The sequence below is a fragment of the Hetaerina americana genome, unplaced genomic scaffold, assembly GCF_022747635.1.
Source record: "Hetaerina americana unplaced genomic scaffold, ioHetAmer1.1.p SCAF_3, whole genome shotgun sequence".
NCBI classification, from domain to species: domain Eukaryota; kingdom Metazoa; phylum Arthropoda; class Insecta; order Odonata; family Calopterygidae; genus Hetaerina; species Hetaerina americana.
In genome coordinates, this window is record NW_027286874.1 from 65024145 (window position 1) to 65037431 (window position 13287).

The 13287-nt window shown below is 33.7% G+C and overlaps 1 protein-coding gene across 1 annotated transcript; it reads right to left on the minus strand.

Annotated features, from left to right (window-relative positions):
• Positions 1–4890: 4890 nt before the first annotated feature.
• Positions 4891–13215, minus strand: Trmt61 (tRNA methyltransferase 61). Its single transcript, XM_071587987.1, has 5 exons — positions 12846–13215; positions 12137–12407; positions 11201–11482; positions 10832–10989; positions 4891–5254 (listed from the first exon to the last, which is right to left on the minus strand). Exons 1-5 carry the CDS (start codon positions 12930–12932, stop codon positions 5039–5041), a joined length of 1014 nt encoding a protein of 337 aa, XP_071444088.1. The 5' UTR covers positions 12933–13215; the 3' UTR covers positions 4891–5038.
• Between the last annotated feature and the right edge of the window lie 72 nt (positions 13216–13287).

Below are 13287 nucleotides of genomic sequence, written 5' to 3' on the forward strand. Positions count from 1 at the left end.
ACATATCAGTATTTGGTACTTAAGTGGCTGCCACCATTGAAAAGTATATGTATATTGATGCAATGGATCACAATATTTTAGCTGTTGATTATTTTTGCTGTTAACAGTAGATACCCAAAGAGTTCAATAAACCATGCCTTGGATGTGATATGAATTTAAGAATGAATTTTTATATTTTCTCTGACATTGTCCAATCTGATAAAAATTGTATTATTTCATTTATGTAAAGTGTTTATTTTTCTTTCACTTATTTGTTAAATAGGTTAAATGGTGTTGTTTAATTTTTATTTTAGGAAAAAAACTGTAAAATTGACTAATTAGTGTCATGTCAGATCTGACGTTTTTATCCATTCTATGGAAGCATTTCATTTAAGCATTTCTGTGTCGATTTCCTGTTATTTTGCATATGATTTGGAGATATCAAACAAACCATGCCAATGCAATAAAGCATTTTTAAGGAGAAGATTAATTGCAATACCGTAATATGTTTTCAAATGTAAATGTTTCTTGTTAAAATATATTAAATTTGGACCTTAATTGATTTTTGTTATTTATATAGTAAGGTAAATTTTTTGTTGGAGTCGGGTAATACCAAGTTGTGCTTTAGTGGCTGTTTTTAAAAATTAAGATGCCAATATTAATTTTCTCTCCTAAATCCTAGCATTGAAACTCTTCCCCTTCCATTTGCAAATTTCTAGTATCAGCACTATAAAAGAAATTTATAATACTGCATTTGTATTGTAAAAGACTGATCAATATATTCACTCTTTCTATTTCTAGGATTTTTAATGATTCAAAATTTTATGTTTTTTCCTAGAATATATACGATCCCATTCCCATGATATACTTTCTTAACCGAAAGATTTTGTTACTTTGCATCTTTTTAAAATGTAGATCTACACTTCCATCATGAAATGATATATGAATTGGAAATGACATACAGCAGGTGTACTGTTGTACAGCTGCTACAACATGATTGAAAATTTAAGAGAAGCGGATGAGGGTGAACTCAGGAAAAAGTTTCAATCCCTCTTAGAAAAGCATGGGGGTAAATGGAGAAATTTAATGCTGAGCTGAGAAAAGACACCTGATGATGTTTTGCCCCTGTGAAACCAGGGTCATGTAGAATAAAAATTATCTGTGGAAATTGCTGGGTGATTGTTGAAACTAACTTCGGACTATGCAATGTTTCCATCAAATTATGCTTAACACAGGTTTTAAGGCAGAGCATTTTCAAAAGACTGAAACATAGCTAAGTCATATGCATCTGTGAGATATGAACTACAGTGCATCAAGAAGATCAAAACTTCTTATCATTCATCACATGCTGACTGAAGAAATTCAAAATGAGCCTTCAGATGCAGCTGACCATTCCCTTTTTGTCTAGTGTTGTCACCAGGAACACAACCATTAATTGACACAATGAAATTGATAGTCCTTTGTCAAAGGGCTTACGTAAGTTACAATGCCACGCGTGCTTTCCATAAGGTATATATTTTTATTCATCTGGTCTTCTGAAATATTACTTCTGCCCATCGGTCCAGTCCTGTCAGCTTCTGGAGGAGGATTTTAGAATGATGATTTGGACTAGGATGAAGAAAATGAGAGAAAGGACAAATAAGGGTACCATTTCTGGAAAATGAGAAGTATAAAAGAATAGAAAAATTGGATGCAATAAGTATTGGGATGATTTTAATTTGGACATTAGGGAGAATGTTTTGGTAAGAAAAGAATCCCCTTAGAAACAAAGTAGTATAAAGGAATATGTAGAATTTTCACTTTGTTTTTATGAAGAGTATACACTACTTGAGTGCGATAAGCACCTTTACAATTAAGAAGCCACTCATTTTTATGTTCTTCACGAAAAAACTTGAAGATCTGCTTCATCATCACTCCTGCAAGTTTAAACTTACCAAAGGTGTACGTTTTCGCTATGCTCAGTTGTACCTTAATAATATATTTTTAGGCACTTGCAACAGTTGAAATGTGGCTCTAATTTTGAGCCTACTAACTATGGCCTTGCATTCAACTTGAGTAAAAACGCAAGCCCAATTTTTGATGGTTGTCACTTTTTAATACTTAAAAAAATTCAAATTCTGTTGCAATATTTTTTCCCACTAAGTTTTTATTTCTATTTTTTCTTTTAACACATTAGGTTACATTTCTTTCGAATACAGCATTTGGTTCCATTTCTAATGGCTGCAACTGTTCATAAGTTTGTTGTCACGTATAATTAAAATTTGCCTAGTTTTTACCAATTCATTCTTCAATCATTTGAAATTTTTTTATAGTATATGTTGGCAATGCAGGGTGGATAATCAGTCCGGAAGAAGGTGGCACTTCCTCAATATCTGCAAAAAGTCTGGAAGATATATGGAAAAAAACTGAATTTATTGAGGAAATTGTGAATTTGACATTGAATTTGGAATGCCATAGGAATCAGGAATTCCCAATGAAAACAATTTTTATTTTAGCTCTGGGATCAATTATTATGTTAACCATTTTTCATGCAAGGCCTATCAAAAGCCATAATTGTAAATTAGGACCAACTAAAGCAGTGATTACAAGAAATGTGGCAGATGCTGCGACAGTAGCCTTTTAACAGGGCATCCACAAAATGCACATTACAATGCAACAAACAATTTCAGAGTGTAAAAATCATTTGCCTTGACTGGGATTCAAACCCGGATCCCTTGATGTACGGAATTGTTGCATTGTAATACGCATATTGCTGATGACTCTCATTAAGAAGTTACTGTCGCGGCATCTCCTGCAGCTTCTTGTAATTTGTCAAAGGTGAAACACCCTCTGAGTTTAAAGTTGGCTTTAACCTCATGGACTGTGGTGCATTGCACATAACTACGAATGCCTATGTACGGTATTTCGTCACAGCATCTTGTTTCTTTAAAGCCCCCAAAATTTCAGAATATAAGAGAATGCCTCGATAGCTTAACTGGCTAAAGCACTCGGCCGGACATCGAGGGATCCGGGTTTAAATCCCTGTCAAGGGGAATGATTTTTACACTCTGAAATTATTGTATTGTAAAGCAATGTTACCAGTAGTGCATACTTGAGGAATGATCTTCAGGGAAATAACCTACTTGCTGGATTCACACAGTAGAAATCAGGAAACAGACCTGTGTGGTGAAAAAGATTTTGAACCCTAACTTGTATTTGGATGGCAAGTGTGAAAGTATAATAGATATATTATCCTGTTATTAACTGTAGTGTCCCAGGTTCAAATACCAGTTGATAATCTTGTCTGAAATTGAAGTGGTGTGGACAGAACCTAATTGGATACTAAGCAACTTGGAGAATGGGAACAACCCTCTTACCCTAAAATTTTACAATTCACTCACAGATACGTCTTAATTCAAGAGTAGTCTATTCTTGTCAGTTAAAACCAACCTCTCAGTGGATCACTCTGGTTTAAGGCATTGAAAAGTTTTGGAATTCAGATAAATTGTTTTTTTTCCAATTTAAATTTTTGATATGACACTAATGAATTCTATAGACAGCTAGCTATGTGTGGGAAGTTTGGGATTAAGAACCACAGGTGGAGAACAGGGTATTAATAAATGTGGTATTATTAGAAAAAGTAAATGTGGGTTAAAATAGTAGGGTAGCGGTTTTGTCCTATTATTTCTCATCTTGATGCTCCTCATCATTCCCTACCTTATTTATCTCGGTCACTTTTCCTTTTTGACCATCAAATGTGCAGGGCATTCCAAATTACTTTAAGATTTCCAATATCAATTCCTTAGATTTTTCATCACAGAAAACTCCAGTGTGGATTGAAAAATCAGCTACAACAGATTTGAAAAAGTTTGATCTGAATTAGGCACTACTAATGTTTTCATAATTTCTATTAAAATTACATACTATTAGCACTTATGAGTACATTCTTCCAACATAATGTGGGGTATATTTCTAAAAATAGTAATAAAATTAAATAGAATTAGTAAATGCATATGAATATATATGTATTTGATATATACAGTTGATAAATTTATCAAGACAAAATGATACATTAATTGTCTTAGATTGGCTGCTGTTCCACGGAAGAATTCCACCACCATGGAAATAGGGAATTGGAGAAAGATTATGTTGAGAACAGGGAAATTGGAAAATGACAAGCTAGAGATGAGAGAAAATATTGGCATGCTTTGCATGTATGAGGTGAGATGAAGAGATACTTGGGATTAGCTGAGTCAATGTAAGGTAGTCATAGTAGTGAATGAGAGACTGGGAAGAAGTGGTGAAGGCTGAGAAGGCAGGAGTTTTTCAAAGGAGGGGACCCTGCCTCTAATGAAACACTTGCAAGTTGAAAAAAAGATTTATGCTAGGAAGTGAAGGAAAGAGAATGATTAAGGCATTAGAAATGTATTCAAAACATATTTTTCTCTTCAAATTTTACCTTAAGTTTATTTTTCCTTTCTTTCTCCAGGGAAAAGTCGATTTTCTCATTCTTTTCTGTTCACTCATCTCCATCAGTCATTGATTTTACTTGCCTCTTATGTAGACAATGGCCTGTTCTCTCGGTGAGCCATTATTCATTCTTCTCTTCATCTTAGGAGTGGCAAACAAATGTAAGAAATGCACATTGATGTATTTCTTGTGTTTACCTTGTTCACCTCCACTAGCCTGCATCATTCTGCCAGGTGTTGGCTAATATCCCCATACATTTATGGTACAATTCCACTTTTGTTACTTAGGGGAGTTAATTACAGGTGTAAGCAGCCCATCTCAACATCAGGCTGTTCAAAAAAAAATTGCAAAACCTCTTATCATATAAGCCCATTTTTTAAAGGCTATGGGTAAATACTTTTCCAATTGCATATTATCTTCAACAGAAGCCATACTAAGCAGGAAGTAAATCACACACATATACTGCATAAAAATGGTTTAATTTTTTTATAGGCATACAATAAACTTGACACCAGTCATTCATGGTCTAGCAAATATAAAAGTATAACAAAACAGTCAAAAATAAAAAGGTATCTTATTATAAGATCCCTCATAATTTAGGCTTCTCCAGCTAATCGTCAATACAATCATTAACCTCAGATTTTCTTGCTTTTTTGCGTTTCATTTGTAGCCTCTTGGGTGGCAAAGTAGCAAATGTGAGGTAACCAGTATGACCTGGCTGAGTGGCAGGAGTAGTCCCAGTAAGGAAATATGTGTTTGGGTCACAAGTGGGATCCTGTGGTTTTTCTTTAAATGCACTTGACCTCTGCTTTCCCTTTTTACAGTCCTATAGGGGATTGAAAAAAAAGTTAAAATCACTTAAACATGGTGCATTGAAACCATAAGTTTCCTACAATTTCTAAGCAAAATTTGCTATTATGCTGCCATTTTACACTGCAATCTGACATATTTATTTAACAATTCTTTCCATTGTTTATTTAACAAAACATAAACTTAACAAAACATCATAAAACATCTTCTGAAATAGATTGACATAGAAGAAGAAGTTTCATATTCAATTCATTATTATAGCATACATATTATGAACTTCAAAATAAAGGTTTTCATTAGTACTGTGAGAGAAAATCTGTGGTAATGACAATGGATAAGGAAACCATTTATGTATGAGATAATTTATAAATGACAAACTCTTATATTTTTCAGTAGTGGAGAACGTGATTAATAAATTATCTTCAACAATGATTGCAATTATTTAAAATAGAAGGTCACAGAACATACATGACAATTCTTGAAGCTTAAGATGTACTGTAATCCAAGCCATGCAAAGGGAGCTCAATAAAAGGTATTATTAAGTGGAGTAAAGGCAGCCATCAAAGAAAAGGTGGCCACTTCATTCATTTGAACAAATATTTAAGTATTTTATCTACCTTTCACATCTGGTACGTCTGCCAAGATCTGTTTTTTTCATGTGTTACTGATCTCTATGATATTTAATTGTTTGCGGAAGGGAGGAAACTGTTGTCTCATTACAATAAATTTTTAAGTTTCTTTGATCAAAAATGCACTTAATTTTTGAAATATTAACTGTTGTGCAGTGGTATATTTTTAATGGACCTGCCACAAAAAGGCAGGTCCATTAAACAGAAGCTGTTGTTATTTTTTTATTAAATTGCCATTTGATTTTGTTGCCTTTTCTATAATTGCTTATTTTTAATCTAAATTTTAAAAAGTACACCAATATTTTTATACTCCATCAAAATAACAACTGACTGTAATTAGACTAAAAGGCAACTAGTGACATTAGGCACAAAATGACTGTATCCTAACTTTATATAATCTATTTTCTAAAGTATCCACCTTCCAAAATGATTACAGAAGCATTATTGCTGTGGCTGCCTATCTTTCTGGCCAGTTTAACGGTGTCATGTTGCTAGTCTTAACTTCGTAACACCCTATTGAAACAAGTCCGGCCGGATTTATTTCACTAATAAAAACGAAGTTTCCACAGTAATCTCAGTAGATGCAGCAGGAGTAAGCATTCCCCAAAATTCCACTGCCCAATTCCTGGGAGTTATCCGGCATAGAAACATGTCTTGGGGGGAACACATTTTCAAATTACGTAGAAAGTTAAGTTTCCTATGCTTCCTCATAACAAATATTAGACATTCTGTAAATTTAGAGGTCCTTCTATTAATTTATTATGGTGAAGTTTATTCTCGTGTTACTTTTAGTATCCTCTTCTGGGGTTCCTCTCCCCAGGCGGGCATGATCTTCAAAATCCTGAAGAGGATTATGCATATTATAAGCTATGTTCCTTGTGATGCACCATGCAAACCTCTCTTCCAAAGACCTGGGTTCATTACCACTGCCCTGCACATATATATATATATATATATATATATATATAAATAATATATATATATAATATATTATACATATATATATAATATATCATTATATAATATATATAATATATAATAAATATATAATATATTATATATATAATATATATATAATATATATATAATATATATAAAATATATTATACATATATATAATATATAATAAATATATTATATACATAATATATATATATATATATGGTTTATATATATATATATATATAAACCATAAACACAGTAATCAACCCGAAGGTCGGTTTAGTAGGTGATGGTAGAGATCACCCAGTACTAAGCCCTATACGGCGTGTGAAAATTCACACATCAGGGTAGGGGGGCCAGTTCCTTTCCCTGTGCCGGTTATGGTTTCCCAGGAAGACCTGGTACCCGAAAAATCACTTCAGCTTGGGTAGAGCTGCAGGTGCCCAGAGTGCCTTGCCCAGGAATCGAACCCGGAACCCTCTGGTCAGCAGTCCAACGCTCTACCCACTGGACTACCGCGACCCATATATATATATATATATATATATATATATATATGTATATGTGTATGTATATGTGTGTGTATATATATATATATATATATATATATATATATATATATATATATATATATATATAAAGGAGAGTGTTTGTTTGTATGTATGTAATTTGTTTACTTTTTTGCTGTCATAGAAACAGCATTTTTCCAACTATGCCAGCAGGATACTTTTACAAGAACACTATTGCATTCAGAATTGCCGAGATATTATACGTGGAATACATCAAGGAAAGTCTTTTGTAGAAGAAAAATGGGCAACTTTGATCCTGAGAATAATATTTATTCATGTGACGCATTGGGCCGAGTCTACACAGTCCGTCGTAACAACGCCGAATGTTATTTTTTAAGAATGCTTCTACATATCATTAGAGGACCTCGCTCATTTGCAGAATTAAGAACGGTAAACGGAGAAATATGTGAGACATTCAGAGAAGCTTGCCAGAATTTAGGGTTGCTAGAAGGAGATCAACACTGGGATGACTCATTGCGAGAGGCCAGTTTGATTTCTCTTCCAGGACAAATCCGAATTTTGTTTGCCATCATAATAACCTCCGGTAATCCATCTAACCCAAAAACATTATGAGAAAAATATAAAGAATCAATGAGTGAGGATATACTGGCTAAAGTTCGAAGTGAAAATCCTACATTGGATATTACGTTTAACTCTGACATTTTTAATAAAACTTTGATTATTTTGGAGGAAAAGTGTATCACCATGGTTAACAAGACTTTAGTGGAACTCGGTCATTTTGCACCTGTACAAGATCAAAAGGGTGTATCTTATCCAGATTATATACGTGAAACTAGCTACAATGTCTAAGACTTAGAAGCATACATCGCGGATAAAAAGCCACTTCTAAATGAAGATCAGAAATTCGCGTACGAAACAATAATGGATCAAGTAGATAAACAAGAAGGAGGTATCATTTTTCTTGATGCTGCTGGTGGCACGGGAAAAACATTTTTAATTAATTTAGTTCTCGCTGAAATCAGGGTTCATGGAGAAATTGCTCTAGCCGTTGCATCTTCAGGTATTGCAGCGACATTAATGGAAGGAGGAAGAGAGGAAACTGCAGTTTAATGGGAGGAGCTCTGGTACTCCTGTGTGGAGACTTCCGTCAAACTCTGCCTGTCATTCCAAAATCGACTCCAGCCGAAGAAATTTGTGCCTGTTTAAAACATTCTGCTCTATGGAATCATGTCCAAGAAATTAGCCTTAAACAAAACATGCGAATCCTCTCAAGAGATGGGAATGTTCAAAATTTTGCAAATAAACTTTTGGAGATTGGAGAAGATAGATAAGTTATTGAAGCATCTGGTATGATAAAATTGTCATCAGATTTATGTGTATCGGTGAAAACTGTCCGCGATATGATACAAGCAGTCTATCCTAACGTTAATCAAAATTATAAAAATTTAGAATGGTTGCGAGGAAGAGCCATTCTTGCTCCTAAGAACGATGATGTTAATGAAATTAGCAAGGAGATACTAGCCATGCTGCCAGGAGACGTGATTGAATATAAATCGGTTGATACCGTAGTGGATGCTGACGAAGCCGTCAATTATCCAACGGAATTCCTAAATTCACTTGATGCAGCTGGATTGCCACAACAATGCCTTATACTTAAAGTAGGATCTCCAATCATTTTATTGCGAAATTTAGATCCACCAAAACTCTGCAATGGGACACGATTGTGTGTGACAAAATTAATGAAAAATATAATCCAGGCAGTCATTTTAAATGGACAAGGAAAAGGTGAAATAATTTTTATTCCACGGACACCTCTAATCCCAACTGATCTTCCCTTCAACTTTAAAAGATTACAGTTTCCAGTCCAGCTAGCTTTTTCAATTACCATTAATAAATCACAGGGACAGTCTTTAAAGTTTTGTGGTGTTGATCTAAGATCGCCATGTTTTAGCCACGGGCAACTTTATGTTGCTTGCTCCAGAGTAGGTTCGCCTAAAAATTTATATATTCTTTCTCCTGGATATGAAACAAAAAATGTAGTTTATAGACAGGTGTTAAATAAAAAAGATTCTTAACTTTGTATGAAGTAGTGTATTATTGTACTTTATAATTTGTTGTTTTTATTTATGTAGTATATTTATATTATTGTTTCTCCCTAACCCGTGCAAAGCCGGGTATTCAGATAGTATATATATATATATATATATATATATATATATATATATATATATATATATATATATATATATATATATATATATATATATATATATAACCCAAGCTATGTGGTTTTTCGGGTACCAGGTCTTCCTGGGAAACCATAACCGGCCCAGGGAAAGGAACTGGCCCCCCTACCCTGATGTGTGAATTTCACACTCCCGTCGGGCTTGGTACTGGGTGAACTCTGCCATCACCTACTAAACCGACCTTCCGGTTGATTACTGTGTTTATGTTTTATGTATATATATATATATATATATATATATATATATATATATATAAAATATGTATACATGTATATTTATATATACATACATATATATACACATACACAAATATATATATATATATATATATATATATATATATATATATATATATATATATATATATATATATATATATATATATATATATATATCTCTAATGTCATCTTGTATGCAAAGAGCAATTTTTCTCAGTACTGTTCGAACCGCGATTACCATAGTCACTATACAAGGACCTGCAAGACCTCCACCAGGGATTTGTCAGAACACACAATGCTGCTCATGGGCTGAAAGCAATTGGCTTGAGGTTATTCAATAAACTTCCCCATGAAATCAAATATAAAACAAAAATTTGATGATGATGATAATGTAATTGAAGGATCAAGGATATGTAATTTTGAGCTTGCGTGGATGAATAATATGTAGATATGAATAATAGCATAGATGAAAAAGAGGTTTTAAAACACAAAACTAGGCACAATTACTCTATGGTTACTTGTATAGGCAGGTCTGACAATTAAATACTGATATCTGCAGGCTCATACAGTACAATTTTTAAAACTATTTCTACTAACTTTTGTTTGGGACAGGAAGTTAGTGTATTTCCTGTTAAGTTTACAGAGAAATTGAATTGTTAGGAGTCTGTTATGCATTATTTAATACTACTGCAAGCACTGATCAATTACTATTGAGAAATCATTTAAATCTAATAAAAATAAGATTAAAAACTAATTGTGGGCACTCATTTTAACCATGTTACATGAAATGCAAATAGGTTTTACATCATTTTTTTGATCAAACTGCTTCAGAGTGAACGAAAGTGACTTGAAAATCAGGGTTGTACTATCTTGAAGAATCCACGTCTTGACATATGATGTGAGCCATAGCCTAACGTTAAGTCGTAAATAAAGTAATACTTGATACATGGAATAAAAAGAATACAATCTGAAACTTAAAAATCATGTAATTATTAATATGAGCTAAATTATACAGCATTAACACTTACCGGCGCAGTCATAATGTCAGGCATCATTTTACTGGTTACATGAAGTTCTGTTTGAATACACTCCTGAGTAGAAATATCAACCAAACCTTCACTCATCATGGTACTAGCTGTCCTCTGCACTTGCTCCACACATGGGGAAAAAGAACATACTCGTCCGCCTGAATAAAATAAAGATGCAAATATGATAATGAACTTGTGGGCTGCTCAATATTACCTATATGGTAGAAACATGATGGGCATTCAACATCCATGAGAAAACTCAGTGTCTCCATTAATTTCAGTTACAATGCAAAAAAATAGTTTAGCAGATTGCATTACTGAAAGCCCAAGAAGCATAACCAAATTTAAAGTTCCCATTTGAATAAATACCTGAATCTTTCAATGAAGTTACAGCATGTGAAATAGCATCCCATGGGCAGGGAAGATCTAAGAAAACTGCATCTGCCATATTCTCTAGACCAAAGCCTTCCTTACACACATCCCTTACATCCACACTTATAGTACCTTCTTTTCCATTGTAAAGTATACCATGATCACTGAACTCTTTCCTGGCTGTTTCAACTCGCAATGAGTGAAAATCAAAAGAAAAAATGCGTCCACCAGGAGATACACAGCGGTCTAGTGCATGAGTTAGTGATCCACTTCCAGTTCCTAGAAAAATGAATTCAAATAAATCTACAAGAGGCTTTGATTACATACTCAATGGAATATGCAATTTGAATAATTAGGAAAGTATCTATTGTTTATGATTTTCTATGAAAGAAACTAATTTTTCAGATAAGGTACAGAATACTGAATAAATTAAAAAATAAGGTGTATTTATAAATAGGTATTACCCCGCAGCCGTCAGCTGGTGTAATGAAAAGGAATATTTCATTTTGAACCCAGGAGCTGGTGAGCATGATAAAGGAAATAAGTGGTAATTTAAGTGTTGCTGCCCAATTTAAAGTTTGTCTGAAGTACTTACTACAGGCATAATTTGAACAAAAACCAGGAGTCCTGTTATATTATGTGTACCTATTTGATTAATAAAATAAAAACTCCTATAGCCCTAATAAGTAAGTAACTTATTACAGCTGTAGAGGTTTTTATTTTATTAATTTACCAGGCCGTAGAGCTCAATTTCTTACATTTTACCTATTTGATGTTACTAAAATATTTAATTCCATAATTGGTAAATTTTGAGTTAGTATATTCTTATTGATATGTAAATAGAATACAAAGCCGTAATTTCTTATATTTCTCTGTTTTTTGACGACGGAGAATGAGAATTTTATTCTAATGGTAATTCTGTAAGGCACTAACCTGACTCAATTACCACACTCCCAGGTTTCAAGTCCAAACTTAGCAATATGAGGCTGATATCTGGAGTATATATTATTTGTGTACGATGAGGTAATGTACGAGTCCAAAGCTCTGAAGTTGGATGAAGAGGAATCGCCCAACCCCCACGGGAAAGAGGAGCTCGACAGCCATAACGGCGGCCAATTAATGAACGTACATTCAAAGCTCCACAAGTAGTCTGCATAACATTTTCCACTGTATTTCCTTTTCGAGAAACAATGAGTGGCACTGCCTGAAAATTTAAATGAGGGTCAGTCACAAAACATGAAGATTGCAGAGCCCTGCCAGTACCATACATATGTTGACTGCACTGTACAGAGAGAAGCAAGAGATTACATTGCCGACTGTAAGGCTACATGTTTTCAAAAGGATAAAATCTCATGTAACATGATTAGTTAATATTATGCCTTCTCTGGCTAAGTGGGCCGACCATCTTCACTAGACGTAACAAGCTTCAGATTGTAATCGGTTTTCATAATATTTAAGTTATTTCTGCCCCATTGAGAAATCGGACGTAGACCAAGTACGACAAAGTTATCAAAACCATTGCATTTAAAACCATTCATGTTTTTTTTAATGTTTGACAGTTCATATATCGCAAGATAGGGTTTCCGCAGGACTTACATATTATACCCTGCGTGTCATGAGCAGTGGTTTGAAATTTAATTACCTTGATGGCATACATATTGTTGACACTGAGAAAGAGAATAACTGTGTCTCCCTCCTCGATGAATTCTTTATACCCTGAGAAACTCATTCTGTCGTTACTGAGTACGCCGACACGTGATATCAAGTTTTAAAAATAATGCATAGTATGAGTTTTCCCAGTACTTGTCGTTTATATTTATTATGTGAATGAACTTTCCCCTTTCATCGACCGTAACGAGTAATGGGAACCATATACACGACGCCTCAATCTTAAACACATGTGTACTTACTACCGTAGTAATATTAGCAATAATTCAATAATATCGGACGTGTTATCGACTTCTCAGCACCGATAATACAAATAAGCATTTTTATTGAATTAAATTCATTGAGAATCAATATAAATTCGCTTTTATGCTTAAAACCGATTTTGTCTTTTTATACTGTTCAAAAAAGGGATTTCG